The following is a 16873-nucleotide window of genomic DNA, read 5'->3' as shown; positions in this document are numbered from 1 at the left end:
GACTTCTGGAGACAGCATTTTTGCACTACTTACCAGTTTTATAGACCATTCAAGGCATCTGTTTTGCTGTTGTGGGTTTTTTTTTCTTTTTTTAAATCTTTGCCCTTTCATTTCCAACAAATTTGCTATTCTACTGTACATTCATTTCCATTTTAGTGTCCTTCCTCTCAAGACCTTTCCTTCCAAAGGACCACTTTTGTAGGTGTCCCAGACTGGATTTGCCACAGTAAATAGAAAAACCTATTATTTCTTTATAAAGAAGTTGCATGTTTTTCCTTAAGAAACCAGGTAGGACTGGCACTTGAAAATAGATGATGTTTAAGATCCCATAGGAATGCATGAAATTCATGCTAAACCAGCCCAGCTCTGCTTTGATCATCTAGGAAGATGGCATCTAACCCATGTTCTCAGTGGTTCTGTACTGACTAGCTAGTGCCCTGAGAACAGTTTTGCTGCCTGCTGTTATATACAAAGAAGCTCTTTTTTCCATCTTCGACTAGCACATAACTGAACTCTGTGTTTTTCAGGAATTAGAGAAGTGAACAGGCGAGCCAGTTGGCAGTTAACAGTTATTCCTTCTTACTTGTCATGTGTATGAGTTAGGAAGACAAGGTGGTGTTGAATCAGATCAGTAGTCTGGAGCTCTTGGTTGTACAGAAATGGTGAAGCATTTCAAAGATGCGGTGCATCTGCGTGCTGGCTTCCACTCTGCAGAAAGTATTCAGAGGTACTGTGAATGAGCTCCAGGTAACCTGCTTCAAATATAGCCCACTAATAGTATCTGAACATAAATACAAAAGGAAGTACTTTCCCCATATCAAAATAGCAGAAAACAGCATGGTCCTTGCAATAACAATTTTCAGCAGTGTTGACATCAGTGCTGCTTGTATAATAAGCTTATATGATAAGCATTGTATTATGAGGATATATTTGTTTGCAGTACTCTGCAGATTGAAAATAAAAACATGAGAAAAATATTTTTCCTCATTTGCTTTCTAAAAGGATGAGACTTCTTTTAATTAAAAAAAATAAAATCAGGATTAAGTAGGGAATCAAGGAAATCTATGGGAGAAAATTGTTCTCCTAAGGACCATGGTCATAGTTTTGTGCATACATAGCTTTTGTTGTTTGACAGTTTTTCTAAGTTTAATGTAAGTATTTTTGTCATGTGTTATCACAGAGTGATTTTTGAGTGACAGGGTGGTGTTATAGAAAAAAGGCAAGATACAAAGGAAGAATAGATTAAAAAGGGGACTAACACGTACTAAAGGGTGCAGAGACAGCAGACATAGCACAAAACTTCTTCAGAAACATAAGCAAGAGCTAAACTAAACAGACCTTTGGCTATGGGTTTGGATGGGTTTGGGACCTCTGCATTTTTGGTACTATGCAAATCCTGTTACAACAAAACCAGCTGACAAAAGCACTCAAACTATAATTCCTCTGGTTTAAAAGGTAGGGGTGTGGGTGTATTTTTTGATGTTAACTAGGCAGATGCTTTGGAGGCTTTTCAGATTTTTGTTTCTTTCCCTCTTTCCAAAATAGTCTATTGTTGCTGAACCCTGACTTGTCAACTTATCAGGGGTTAATGAATTATTAAGGACAGTGCTGATGTCCGGAGATGCTGACAAATTCTCTGTTGGATATTTTTTATTCCTTCTTTCTGTTTGTTTCCACTTTTCATGGTTTTTAAGAGAGTATCTCCGTGTGTATACTTAGTATAGATTCAACTTAGAGCAAGGACTAACAAGTGAAGAACCATGGGGCCTATTCTTTTGTTTAGCAGTCCTCTTCAAAAATCCATTTCCACAAGATAACATTTCCAACTTGAAGCTTAAGTAATTGTCGATGTTTTTGAACAAACTCTTCAATTTAAGCCAAGGAAACAAATGTGGCACAAGTACAGCGTATTTCCATTTAATTCCAGCTGTTAGCTTCTGGATTTCTAAAATAATACGCAATTTCTGCATACATCAAATTTGCTTATATGCAGTATTTTATTAAACCTAAAAAAAAAAAAAAATCATCTACATTTCTACACAATGTGACCCGTGTGATTCTGGCAGAAAAAGGTATATGCACGCACATATACATACTCTTAAAAAGAATTATTACACTTTTTTGTATGCATTTAATGTAGTTAAGGAGATACACCAATTTTATGTGATTACAACATAAGAAGTAGATATATATGGTTACTGTTGGCAAATGCTACGTTTTTAACAGTGATTACTGTGCAAGCTTCTGAAAGTTATTTTAGAGTTATGACATTACATTTCTTCTTGTTCTCACAAATGGAGAGTGTCAGCAGTCCTTACACTACACATAAATTGATATTCCCAGGTAAGAGTATTCAGTATCAAATGGTAGTGTGGTACCTAAACAGCATTATTTTTTATTTTAAAACCTAACTTCATGATACATCATCCCAAACAGTACAAAACTCCCAAAGGTGTCTCCAGAACAAGTCTCCTTGAAGTGCTGTGTCCAGGGTTTCTTTCTTCATAGTTTCACTTCATAGTATTTTTTCTTTCAAAGAAAAGTTAAAAAAACAAACACCACCACCACCACAAAGCATTCTGCCTATTCTGTATCTACATTTTCTTCTCAGGAATTAGTTCATTACAATTGCCAAGTTGTTTCTAAGTCTTTATGAACTGTTGAGGCACTTACTGTCAGTAGGAGAAATTGCAAATGTGTGTGTAGTTTAAGAGACCGATGATTAAATCCCTCACATTGAAGTCATTCTGGAAAGGTTAATTGGAAATTCTAAGAACACAAGAAGGAGAACATCCTCTCTTTTGCTTTCTTTTTTTTTCTTTTTTTTTTTTCTCCACATTCTGCTCCTACAACCTCCTTTTCAATTTTTATATTTAATTTTTTTTCCACAGTATTGTTCATTATCAGGTAAAAGCCTCCAACTACTCTGCGGCCCACTACTTCAGCATTCCAACTGTGTTCAGCCCTATCTCAGTCCTGGAAGACTTCCTGTTTTCATTGGTCAGGAAACTTAACATGATGTAGAATTATTGTATCATGTATGTATGATTTCCTTTGGGATATAAATTCTTTCATAAGTGCATATTTTTCTGTGTCATCTTTCTGGTTTAGGTTTTGTGTTTGCAGTGGGGCTTTTTATGTTTGTTTTGTTTTCATTTGTGTAGGCAACTTACATGGAGTACAATCCTCTTAGTAAAGGTCTTAGGAAAGCTTTAATTCAGAAGATGATTTAGCCTGATGCTTCTAAATCTACTACAACGTTTCTGGGTTATGCTGTAAAACTTCTCAGTGTAGTGAAAAGCTCTAATATATTGAATGGGCTGAAGAGCAATATACAAACCTTCCCCCCTTTTCTGTTTTGGCTCTGTGACATGCCAGTTTGATTTTCTTACCAATCATAAGAGGGGGAAAAAAGAAGAAAATATTTTACATGGATATAGGCTTTTGTAGACTCAGTTAAATAAATAAATAATTATTAATAGGTGGTAGTTGGTATGTTGTGCCTGAGACAAGTCTCCTGGAAAAAGTGATCTTGGAGGATGTTGTTATATACTGCCTGAAGTAGTTTCTCGTAAATAGTTTGCTTAAAAGGAAAAAAACATGGTGGTGGGGGAAGGGAATAAATAGTCTCTTTAAATTGATGTCTCTGCACAGATGTCTCTCTGAGTGATTGAGTGCAAAGAGATAGTTTTTGCTGTGTGGGGAGCATGGGGCTGTGTGGTGTACAGGCTGGCAGAGGAGCTGCAGGTTGCAATGCTCACCTGCTGCAGCTGCTCTAATTGTATTGCAAAAGGCAGCATCTGTGTCTTTCCATATCGTTCCTTGCCTCCAGACCTCAGCACCATGAGGTTACCAGGACCATAGGCATAACATCTTGTAGCATCGAAGTCAACAGTAGCTTTGTTACTGACTCAAGTAACCTTCTCTTCTGTCAAAAATACCTCTTCCTTTCCATTTTGCTTCCCAAAACCCTGTTCTTAAAATCAATAAGATGCTGCATGTGCAACTGTGTATACACATTAGCTGCTTCATGTGTGTGGATACACCTGTATACATATATATGCACACGTGGGCTTCTCCTGTATTTGGTTCTGACTTTAAGCAACTGTTTGAAAATGTAGATTCACATAGTAATGTATTAAATGCATAAAACCAGTGTTCTAGACTGTCACCCTTAGCATATAGTTACCAAAATGCAAAATAATAAGCATTGTAGACACTTCACTACTTCCAGCTCTGACCCTATTAACCACTGGGCGGTTTGTTTGGCCTGTGCTTCTCTGATTAGTTTCAACTCTTTCAAAACCTGGAAATTGACGTAGCTTTAAAAATTTATAAGACACTATCAGTGTACATGGTAGTCTGCTGTTCTTATACCTTTCACACTGTTAAGATGTAGTCACAGGTATGCTTATTCCCTTTATATTTTCCTCCACAGCTGTATTTTCATTTAAATATTTATTCACAGCTGGATAATAAATGTAGTTTGATTTGTACCTAATTGTAGTAACCCGATTTTCATTAGTCATTAAAGTCATTGTCAGAATTCATTTATGATTGTGACTGTGAAGAAACTTAGGGTGACCGCAGCAGTAAAATTATTAACTGCCTCACTTTAAAAAGTCAATGGCCAGAGCATTAATTTGTAGTATTTCAGTAATTATTTACACTTCTGTATTCACATTTCTGCAATTCTATTACTTTCTGACTGACAGGATTCTGTCCTTGCTGTGTTATAAGTTTTAATTATCTTACATATTTTTATGTTAAATGACTAATTTTGGTGAAATTAGGATGCCTGTCAGATTTAAAAATTGAATGTGTGTTCTCATTTGTTCCCAGAGCTATGAAATAATTGTGGGCTAGGGTGGAAAAGCATTATGGGTACAAGCATGCAAATGAACTTGCCAAGTATCTGTATATCATAAAATGTTTTAAATCTATGGACATAAAAGTAGGATGAAGACACAGCCATTAAAAAGGCAGTCATTTTTGAGTGTCGCATAATTTAGACACTTTAAGTTATTGAAGTGTCATGAGTTTATTGCTGCTAATTTATTAATACAATCATTGGGGATTCACTTATGTCTCTTGCTCTGCCCCAAAACAGAGGCTAAAAATCTGTTTAAAATGCACAGACGCTGCTTCAGCAGTAAAAGCATAAAATGTTTCTCAAAATAGAAACACAAAAAATAACATCTTTACTGTAGTCCTTGTCCTGTTTGTTTGTATTTGTGTGTTAAAGTAGGGCAGAGATATCCAGTAAAGACCAAGTGAGTTTGGTTTGGAATTCAGTTTTTCAGTTGCCACATTAGGGGACATCTGTATGGGGAAAACAACTTATTGTTTTGCCCAATAACCAGGACACACACACAAAAAGATAATCCTGAAGGACGGGGGGGAAAAAAAAAAGGAACATTTGACTTCTACTTTTAATCCTTTCATGTGCTGAATTGGCTTTTCTTAGTTTGCAGGTTCTGTTACATTTCTTACCTACTCAGGAGCACTTTTGATGTGTTTAAGTATTGACAAAACAGTGCCAAGGTAGTATGAATGAAAGGGGCAGCACAGAGAGCTGGAGACAAAAGAATCCACTTGATTGTAATATATGCAGAATTTTGACAAAACACCTTGTATGACACCTGAAATAATTATACACATGAAGAGATTTAGGTTTAGGTTCTTTTTAAAATAAATTTTAAAAAAATTCTCACTTTTTGTTATCTTTTTTTTCCCCTAATCAGGACAGAATTTTACCCTAAGGCAGTTAGGAGTTTGTGAACCAGCAACTCGTCGAGGACTGGCATTTTGTGCGGAAATGGGGCTCCCCCACAGAGGTTACTCTATCAGTGCAGGGTCAGATGCTGATACTGAAAATGAAGGAGTGATGTCTCCAGAGCATGCCATGAGACTTTGGGGCAGGGGGGTCAAATCAGGGCGCAGTTCCTGTCTCTCGAGCCGTTCCAACTCAGCCCTCACTCTGACTGATACCGAACATGAAAACAAGTCTGACAGTGAAAATGGTAAGTTCTTATGCATATGCCCATATGTAAATCAGTGTTTTATTTGCTGTTTTGGTTGGCACTTGAGAATTTAAAATCAGTAAAGAAATGGTCTTGAATTTTATTTTTTTAACCCACTCTTCCCTTCTGCCTCCCCCCCCCCCCCCCCCAAGTCAATATTCAGTATTAGTCCTAACTAATGTAAGCTTTGGGTGCAATGTTTTAGCTATTTGAAAGAGTTTAATCACAAAAAAGATTAGCTCTGTTTTATCTCAGGCCATGTCACCTGTTACCCTTTGGGGAGCAGCTAAGTAAGCGGTAATAAAGTTGATCCCCAAAGCCAGCTTGCAATCAACGGTTTCATTGTAAGCTCTTCTTCAAAACATCTTGGAGAAGTCGCAGAATCTTGGAATGGATGAATGAACACAAAGAATAGCTTATTAACACGGCTCATGTGGTTCGAAAACAAATTTGCTTGTGCTTTAAACTCGTAGCTGATGAGAGCAATTGGAATTGTGGTGAAGAGGGACATGTGGCCTTTGATGTACCTGGGGGACTGGATTACCGTGCAATTAAAATCTGCAAAAAAAACCCCCCTAAACAGCAGCTTTGTAAAATGTAGGCTATGACCATTGTATATTAAGGCTTAGTTTTTGAATGAGCAGAGGTTAATACAGTTGGTTTATTTTTTAAAGCTTTTAAAAAAAATTTTTACTTCCACTTGAGATATGGACAGAATCTAATACGATGTTAAATGCTAAATGCACAAATATTATAAGACATTTTTTCTTTAGTTTCTTTTTATTTGCAGGAGATTGTCAGCTTTACTGGAATTAGAGTGATTGTTCTATTAACTTCATGACTTTTTATATGACAAATTCAAAAGAGGAATAAGGAAAAATGAGTAAAAATAAAAATTAGAGATGGCTATTGCCTGCATGTCTACATGTCATTTTATTAATTTATTAAACCTGTCTACTTAGCTGTACAAAAGTCAGAGCAATTTTATTTTATCCTCTGGCAATAGCTGTAACACACTGTGGGAAACAGCAATGTTCATGTGTGTATGTATTTAAAAAAAAAAAAAAAAGACAGTTTTATTTTAAACTACAAGCAATAATGTTTAGTTTTACCTATTTATTATTTTAACTTTAATTCAGAAGACAAAACCAAAGCTTTATTTTGGTATAATTCATAATTGTCTTTTCACTGGTGGCTGGTTCTAACTGAAGATGCCTATTCAAGACAGCTGTCAGATGGGATCCTCCTTTTTGTTGGACTTAAATGCTGCGTGTTCACAGGTGTCTTGTCTCATGCTTGGAAAACTTGTTTTGAGTTGGAGGTTGTTTTGAAAGGGGACAGGAATACTTGCCTATCTCCTTTTGGCAGCGGAGTTTCTGTGGGATGATTCTTGATATTTCAGTTGCAAAGCAATCTAGAATAAATTGCTGAGGAGTCCTGAGATTTTTCCTTTTGAGAGGTCTATGCTAAAACATTCCCTTGAGTCTTTTCCTAAACCCCCAGGTTAATGATTTTGAAAATACATATTTATATATACACACGCGCATGCATAATTTAATTAGAGTCATATCTTTAAATTACCAGAGAGGTGACTTCTTTAGAAGTACAATAGGTTTGCTGTACTTTTTAATAAACCTTACATTTGCAGTTTTAAAAAAAACCAAAATCCTGATTACAATATGCAAAACTTCCTCCATGAGCTTAAAGCTAGTTTACTTTTTTCATGTGTGAGAAGAATGTGAATATGTTAGAAATGACATTATTCTGCTCTGATTAAATTTATGCAAGGAATGTCTGATGTTTGATACAACTTCAACAAAGAGCTTAGTCACTAAAAAGGGTTATAGTTGATTTATTTATTGATAGGGAGGCCAGCAGTCTGACTTAAGGAGATACTGGGACTGCTGTGAGGCTAATGAAATTTTGATGGCTTGAGAGTCCCATGGGGTTATGAAACATATGATTTGGACCATGTCATGGATCTCCATTTCAGTGGAGATGATACAGAAGTGGTGAAAAGCTTTATCTTCTTTGGTATTTTTCTCTGAATTTTTATTTCCACTGAATATGGAAGATTTGGCTGAGAAATGTCTTATACACATAGTTGGAACTCAGTGTGTTAAATGCTCACAGTAGAATAGAAAATATAATTTAAAGTCAGGGAAGATGTATCATCCTGGCAGGCACAGTGCTCTAATCAAAGGACAACATTGCAGGTGTGATTTTTGTTAGTTTGTGGCCTGAAGTTAATAGCTGTGGCAGTATACTGTTAAAATCTGAAAAAATCTGATAAGGCTTTGAAAAGAAAGCTAAAGTTATGACAAATCCTCCATACTACATCCTGCTTTGAGTGTGTGAAAGATTCCTGACTGAATTTTGATGGAACTGTTTTACAGGTAAAAACATTTCTATGAAACGTTTACCTCTATAATAGATAAGAAGCAACAGGTTATTATGAGCAAAACACAGCAATAAATCGTACTTTCCTTACCTAAAAGCCTCAGTTCTTGAGCAATCCCACTGTTCACCCAGTAAAACTATTCACTGTTTAAACAGTTCATTACTGTATGCTGACCTTATTGAAGTTAATGGGACTATTCGTGATGAGGAGAACTGTGATTTATCCTACAGATAAACTACATGATTAACCATTTGTTGAATGTACTTGGGGTTTTCTTTCTTGCCAGTTGGGCGAGAAGAGTAGTTTAGGATCAAAACATGATTTGCTTTCCTTCCTTGTAACCATTGTGTATATTTACTCTTTTGAAATAGATGTGGATTGAAATATCCACAGGAAGGTAAAATTCAAGGTTCTGTTTCATAATGAAAATGAATAAATGGAAATAGTTTGTTAAGGATATTAAGTTTTATTTGTTGAGGTCTCAATATTGTATTTCTAAGACCCTACAAAAGCAACCTAAATTTGTGAGTAATATTGACAGGATTAGAAGTTTCTTTAAACAAATAACGCTGCACATACTTAGCTTGCAAAATGCTAAAAATATTAATAGCATAACATGGATGTCAGCAAATTGACTTTTTTTTTTTCTTTCTGTTTTAGAAAGCATCAGAACTCTTTATCGAACATAAGGTTTATAGATGTATTCTCACATCAAAGTTTTAGGTTACTGCTCAGTAAATCATTCTGAAGAGAAATATTTTTCTTTGAGCTCATTCAACTTCTGTATATGACTCTTGGCATCATATTCTGAGAGATTTGTCATGTCAGCCTCCCTGAAGGAGGACTTGCATCTGTTAATCTGGGCAACCTACCAGTATCACATACAATATGATGTATCAATTGAATTACATTGAGCATGCATGTGCTTCTTCAGGCTTTCTTCTTCATTCCGTTTTCAAGTTATTTCATAAATGATGCTTTGAGAAATTTATGTTAGTAATTGTTCTAGGAGTAGTGGCTTTGAAATACAAGCAGCCCATCTTTTATATGCCTGCCAGTAACTTTATGATGTTAAGCTGTTGTAAGATTACTAAACCTTGTCTTTTAAACTTGATAAATATTCCAACAGAGTAATAGGTAGAGGTTGTAGTTAGGCTTCAAATGGCCCTTTTGCTTAAAGAGTCAATATATGGTATGTCAGAATCCACTACTTTGTTTAAATTGTTTTTAAATCCATTAAACTGCAATCCCTGACTTAATGAGACATCAGAAAGCTAATAAACAAAACATGAAATTTACTTGAGCAAGTTATTCCTAAGGTCCAGCTCCTTATTAAGTTAGTTAGTTATTTGTTGTAAAGTTATAGATCCAGTTTTGTATGAGTTTTTTGTGATGGCCTGAAATTCAGGCCATGGCAGTGGTTGACTGGGAAGTCACTCATCTAAGATTTAAGCAAGTCTTTGTCACCTCTTCCTTTGGAAGCAGTATTGACAGTGCTTCTGAAAAACTGTTGAGCACTCGGGGTTAGAAGACCAGAAGTGTTCAGGGTGTAGCAAAATAAAAAGAAGAAAAGGAGAGAGGAGTAAGAAATCGTGGGCTCAGGAATCATTCTGAATTTGTTAGATAAGTAATTTGAAACTTGGACCCATTTTTCACAGATACGGAAAAGTAGAGATTGCTGGTAGAATGTTCACTGCTGAGGATTTCTTAGAAGACAAAATACCACTATCAGCTGTGTGAGCATCTGCTTGTTTCCTCTCCAACTTCAGACAGTTTCCGAAGATAGTATTCTTGTGAACCTAATACTCTCTTGTCCTTCCAGAATGGTGAATTTACTGGCATTCAGATCTCTGAAAACCAAGAAACATTGGTAAGATATTTGTCAAGACATTTTAAATCTGTTCTTTCTAACCCAGTACATCTATAACACATACCTGAACTTTGCATTCTTAAATAACGCACATCATTCAGGAAGTAATGTTAAGCATTTTCACCTGTTTAACATCCTTCTTTATGCTAAGACAAAACTCACTGTAGCTGAACTCTACTATTCAGTGTAGCTGTTTGGAACCTGCTAGCCAAATGCTCAGCCTGCTGATCAAAGCCAGCCACATAGCTGATGAATTAATATTCATCTTACTTCCATACCACCATTTACAGCTTCTTCACTCTTTTCCACAGTATTCCATCTAGTGATTATCTACCCCTCATTAAGCATGCCACTATCTCTTAAATCCTGCTTTGCTGCCGAAGAAACTTCATAACCAGGAAATTAGTGTTTTATTGTTGACAGAAGTCAGCTCTGAAATATTATTTAAAATCTAAACAGGCATACAAATTTTTCTTTGGTTATAGACACATAGAACAGAAATCCGTAAGTAAAAGTAGTGATCACTGGTTTTTCTGCAATACTTTCACAAATTTTTGGTAGTTACACTAATTTTCACATTTTGTAATATTATGATTGTAGTTCCATGGATATATTTCAATATATCTTCTTTAGCATTCACTGTTAATACAACTGAAAATCATGTTGAGAGTTCCTTTGGCTAGTGGTAGCCAAGAGGGAGCAGCTGGGCTGACCTTTTTCCAGTAACCTTTCGGGATCTCCTAGATTTCAGAGATCCACTGAGTGTCACTGACCTTTCTGTTGAGAAAAGGCATGAGATTCCAAAAGGCCATCTTAATGATGTTTTTGTGATGAGAGTCTGGTACAGAACATCAGACCAGAGGATGAGGGCCTTTGGAAACACTCACCCAAATCTTCTGATGTGCAGGAGCTGCAGGCTTAACAAGAGCTGACAGCAGTAAAATTAGAACTGCGAGGAAAAGAAAATCTAAGAAGAAAATTTCAGAGAATTCACTCTTAGCTGTTAAGACTTATCCTTCTAATGTTATAGAGTAGTGAAAGAGGAGTTTCAAGACCAGCTGTCATAGCTCAGGATTTCTCCAGAGATCTGAATTTCAAGAAAGAACCATACAGAAAATGGAAGGAAAGTCAAATTTCTGAGGAGGAGCTTAAAATGCTGCAGTTGGGGAGGTCCAGGCATGCAAGTTAAATTGAGACATAATCAGCAAAAAAGCGAAGAGTTGTACAGAAACATGAATACTGAGAAAAGGGAGAAGAAGGAGTTGATTTATTACTTAATAATGAAGGAAGACTAGTAATATATTGCTGATATGTTTTCTTCAGTTGTTTTTGTTTCAGCATTTGCTGAGTAACTGATCACAGAGCTAACATTTATACTATTAAATAAAGGATTAGAGGTTACTTAAATAAAGAAACTTTGTCCTGCATATACGGAGCGTCTACAGCCTCTGGGCTTTTTATGACTCATGTCTGAGAAATCATTGATGAGATGGATATGGTTCTGGAAGGCAAAATCGAATGCGACAGCTTCTGAAGCAAAGCTAAGGAAAAGGAAACTGCCTAATCAGTTAGACAGAAAACATCCTAGAAAAAAAAGAAAGAAAAAAGTTTATGTTTTATAACAATAGATGAGTCTTGTCAAGCTGTAATGATTTTTTTCAGTGATAGTGTAAGCCAATCCTTGATAAGGAAAAAGGAGCAGATGCTAACAATAATACATATTTTGATATTAGTAAGGCTTCTGACACTGCCTCACTACCGACATACTCATAAGTAGAGACACAGGGTCTAGGTTCATTATTACAAGACAAATGTACAGCTTATTGGAAAAATCTGTAAATAGTGATTACTGGTATTTCATGAACTGGCAAGTTGAATCAAATAGTACTCCAACACAGTGTGACATAAGATGTTCTTAATGACTTGGGTAATGCAAATAGAACATTGTAACCTGGGAAGAGTCACATGCACTTTGTAAGACAGGGTGAAGCCTGGAGAAATAATTCGACATGAAAAAATGCAGTTCAGTAAATACAAGTACAAAGATCTACATTTAAGTGAGAATAATTAATTTTCCCAAATGTGAGAAAGGCAGGAGGCTGAATCACAGTCCTTTGCAGAATCATAAAATAATTCAGCTTAGAAGGGACCTTTTGAGGTCATGTGGTTCAACCATCTGCTTAGAGCTGGACTAACAATTTAGGTAAGATTGCTCAAGGCCTTGTTCAGTTGAGTTTTGCAAATTTACAAGAAGAGGATTTCCACATTATCTCTGGGCAACTGTTCTGGTGCTTAACCAACTTCATTGTCATTTTTGTTTTTTCACCCTTTATATCTAATCAGAGTTTCCCTTACTGGAGTTGACCGCTGCCTTGGGTAGTAGAAGGTCAAAGTTAGATTTCCATCTTTTACCTTTTCCAGGCTCACTTGAGTTCCTCTTGAGTTGTGTCCTTCAGCACTTCAGTCATGGTGGTCAATCTCAGCTGAATTCATTTCAGTTTGTCAGTGTTGCCCCAAAGTGAACATTATACTCCAGATGTGGTCTTCAAATGCTGAATAAAAGAGACTAATCACTTCCCGGGGTATGCTGGCTCCATTCTTCTGAATGCAACCGAGTATGTGGGTAGGCCTTATTGTTGAAAGGGCACACCGCTGAACTTGTTGTCCATGTTGACTCCCCAGGTCTTTCATAACAAAGCTGCTTTCCAATGTTCTCTCAGCTAGTGCTGCTAGATGAGGCTATTCTGCCTTTGGAATTCATGAGGGCTTTTTTCAGCTTGTTGAGATCCCTCTGAAAACAATCCCACCCTGCAGGATCTCTCTCTTCAGCTTGGTGTCATCCACGAACATGCTTAAGGGCACATCCATCCTGCTCATTCTCAATATGTTCAATGTAGTACAGACACAAAACAGTATTATCCCCTGAGGAATGCCATTAATATTGGCCAACAGTTTATTTTTGTGCTACAAAACACTGTTCTTTCAGCCTTTTCAAACAACCAGTTTTCCACAAGCTGCACTTTGTAGCTCACCCATCCAGTTCATCTCTCTCCAGCTTAGCTACCCGCATACTATATATATATATACATTGAAAGCCTTGCTAAAGTTAAGAAAGCAATATGTACTGCTCTCCTTTGCTGAGACAATTATCTGTTCATAGAAAGCAGTGACGTGTTTTGGGTGTGATTTGCCTTTGGTAAACACATGTTAGCCATTCTCATTCCCTTTCTTTTCCAAGAGGTCTATCCAGGTATATAAAGGGTAACTCCAGCAGTATTTGTTCCGTACTCTTCCCTGGGAGACTTGGGGTAAGGCTGACTGCTTCTGCTTCCCCATGTACTCCTTGCCCTTCTTGAACACAAAATGATCTTTATCTTCAAAGAAGTCACAAGGAACCTTCCTCCATTGCCATGACCTTCTAAGGAATCAGTGTGGCCTTTCAGTGGCATTGGTCAGCTTTGCCATCACCTATGGATTCCTCCTGTGTGGTCGCCTGGACTCGTGTATGCCCAGCTTATGTAAGTGGTACCTAACAGCTCGCCTGTCCTCTGCCATGATAGGGCTTCTCAACTGAGGTTGAGCTTTGGCTTCCTTATCCCCCATCCTGTGTGTCAAGGAGACATTTCTGTATTCTGCCTGGGTAGCTATCCCCGAAGGTCATAGTGGTTATCAACAGTGTTTTCTGTTGTGTATAAGTGTTTCTTTCATGACCTTGTAACATGTCTTTGTGTACAGCGCCACTGAAATAATCCTACTACTTCACTCAGCAGTGCTTAGATAGAAATATTGTCTCTCTGTGACTGGTTTTGGGAGTACGTTTTGAGGAAAATGCCAGCCAACTGGAGGCCTAGAGAAAGGTTAAAAAGGAATGATCAGAAGTTTTAAACACACAACACTAGAAAGAGATTGGAAGAAATCTGACTGTTGTGCCTAGCATGTTCTGTCTAGATATTGCTGTTGTTACAAAGGCCATGTATGGCAAATAGGACCAGAAGCAAGCAACACAAATAGCAAAAAGTGAGTTGGCTCAAACAGTGGTGATTCCAGGACAGCTTGGTGAAAAAGATTGCTGAAGACTATGTGAATATTTCATTATCTAACGTATTTTCCAAAACATTTCTAAAATGTTGGCATAATTCCATTTGGTCCTGATTTGTGGGAGAAGATGGACAAAGAAATTCTTTACTTCCTATCTCGTTTTGTTTTCTGTGACTCAATAGTTCTATTCAAAACGAAAATTAATGAGCAGGACGTGTATTAAAAAAATGAAGGCTATAAAAATGTTGCTCTGCAATTTATTATAATATTAGTATCTTGGGCTTTTTCTAACTGGAAATAGTTAACTTTTCATAGGCGTCCCCCTTCCCATTTTAAGTTTGATACAAAAATACTGCTCTTCAGTCTCCCTAAACAAAACATGTTTCTTCGGACGTGCTTGCGGAAGGAAATCTTGAACAAAACAGCTCTTTTTCATTAAAGTTGTGTTTTAATTATGAGGTTGCCACAAAAGCAGAGCATGCTTTGCGCATCTATAAACTGATGATCTCTGCTGTTTGGATTTGGAATGTGGTTTTGATGTCCTTGAAAAATCACAGTGGTAGCAGTAAATTGTTTTAATTAATGAATTAGAGAGCAACAGATTTGCTGAATCAGGTTTATTGATGCAATTGTCACTGGAATAAAAAGGATCAAAAAGAAAATCTGTCAAAGCTGTGAGATTATTTGGTTTGTTGTCATTTGAAACTATGTTTCTCAGCTACCACTTCATTTCCTGTAGAGTTAGAATATGAGGGGAAAGTGTTATACTTACGTATATAAGACATATATTTCTATATTCATTACACAAAACCAAGTTATAATAGTTGAGATGTAGTTTAAATAATACCAGTTCTATATAAAGAGTAGACTTCTGTTGTTTTAAAAGTGTTTTCTAAGTTTCATCTACTTTTAACTTGAAATAAGGTTGTAATTGCATTTTCTTGTATAATTAAATATTGTCATATTGAGAAATAATCTAATAATGATTTCAGCTTTCAAGTAAATATAGGTTGTGCTATTGTCAGAGTATCTGAAATAATTAGAGGTGACAGCCTTTGTATGCTGGTGAAATAATAGCTGAAGAAAATTTGTCAAGATGATGTTTGGTTTTGGGTTTTTTTTTATGAAAAACTGGAAAGGCTTTTGGAATTGACTAGAAATACTTCTTTAAAACTAACTCTTCTTCAAATCTGTGTAAAAACTTACTTTGCTTTCTGGATAAAAAGTTCTATTTCTTTGATGCGGACGAGAATTCAGTTTGAAATTGAGTTTCAAGTCAAATTTTAAAATCAGTTCCTTTCACAAGTATTAATATGTGGATTGAACTGGTCAGAACTTTTCTTTGGTCTCTATAGTGTGCTGCCTAATCTGTTGGCAAAATTAAAGTTTTTTTTCTTGATTTAATGTGAAAAGAAGATGATGTTTAAAGTCTCAGGAAAAGAAATGCTTGTTAAGAAGCTGTGGGTTTGACTTTTATTCCATTACCTCTCTCATTCAATAGACCATTGTCTTCCTGAGTTACGTAGAGTTTGTGTTTAGTTATCTATTGTTTTCACTTGTATGTTGTAGAGAAGTGTGGTTTTGGCACACTGAAACCAAGGAAAACAATATTACTTTTTATCCCTTCACATTAGAAACCCTTTAATGGAAGGGCCTTGAGACCTGCTGTGATCATGTGGGTTAGTGCAAGTTTCTATATAATACATGGGAATTTGCAAAATACTAATCAATATTGTATTTAGATTTTTTCCCTTAATTTCACAATTGTGAACCCACAGCATCAAGTTAGGACAGATGAGGGGGAACAATATTAATTAATTATGGATTAAATTCTGAATATGCAAATGGTTAATAAGTGTATCTCTTCATCTTCTATAAGATTGTCCAGAATAGATAACAGTTTTCTTAGGAGTTTGAAGGTTCTGTGCAGCTGCTGTGTCAGGGCTGTGCTGCTACAGGCAGATCCCTCTCTGCGGTACTGTGGCTGCTGACTAGGTATGTCTGAGACAGAATGTGAATGTTTCCACCCCTGGTGCAGTGATCACAGCCTAAAAAAACCACCCCAAATAATGGAAACTCTGGTTCAGCTCATGACAGGGTAAAGACTGACAACAGGCTGATTTCTTTGTGTGACTACATTATGATTGCATTTTGTAATTTGTGGTAAAATAGATGCATAAATGTTGTGTATAAGACTATGTATGCATATGTATGGCTATCCTTACAAGACCTTTTCTTGAATAGTTTTATTTTCATGGCTTATACATGTAGTTTTCTTAGAGATTAAACATACAGGGTTGAAGATCAGTTTCTTCTTCAAATGACCTAGAAACTTGAAAGCATTTCCATTGCAAGTCTGTGTGCAGTCATGAGCACAAGAAAAGGAAATTTATGCTGGTGTTACATGCTCTGCCACTGACCTACTGTATGCTGAGGAAAGAGATTAATTCCCCTCCTCCTCAGTCGCTGGGTTTTTCTAAATGTAATACTTCTTTAAAATCTTGTGTAGTTACAGATAAAATGTCTTGTGTAATTGCTGAT

At 36.4% G+C, this 16873-nt stretch overlaps 1 protein-coding gene across 7 annotated transcripts in view; it reads left to right on the top strand.

Annotated features, from left to right (window-relative positions):
- TENM3 (teneurin transmembrane protein 3) overlaps positions 1-16873 on the top strand; it is a gene marked incomplete at both ends in the record, with an annotated part of 327594 nt that overhangs the window by 9193 nt on the left and 301528 nt on the right. For 5 of the 7 annotated variants that reach the window (XM_080639192.1, XM_080639191.1, XM_080639190.1 and 2 more), the window contains one exon: positions 5745-6023. The exons of the other annotated variants lie outside the window; for them this stretch is intronic. In XM_080639192.1, coding sequence (XP_080495318.1) covers positions 5745-6023 — 279 coding nt within the window. The remainder of the gene's footprint in view (positions 1-5744; positions 6024-16873) is intronic. 7 annotated transcript variants of the gene reach the window in all.

This window comes from Psittacula echo (genome assembly GCF_963264785.1).
Source record: "Psittacula echo genome assembly, chromosome: 1".
NCBI classification, from domain to species: Eukaryota; Metazoa; Chordata; class Aves; order Psittaciformes; family Psittacidae; genus Psittacula; species Psittacula echo.
The sequence above is the reverse complement of the archived record's forward strand: the minus strand, read 5'-3'. Positions and strand labels throughout refer to the sequence as shown.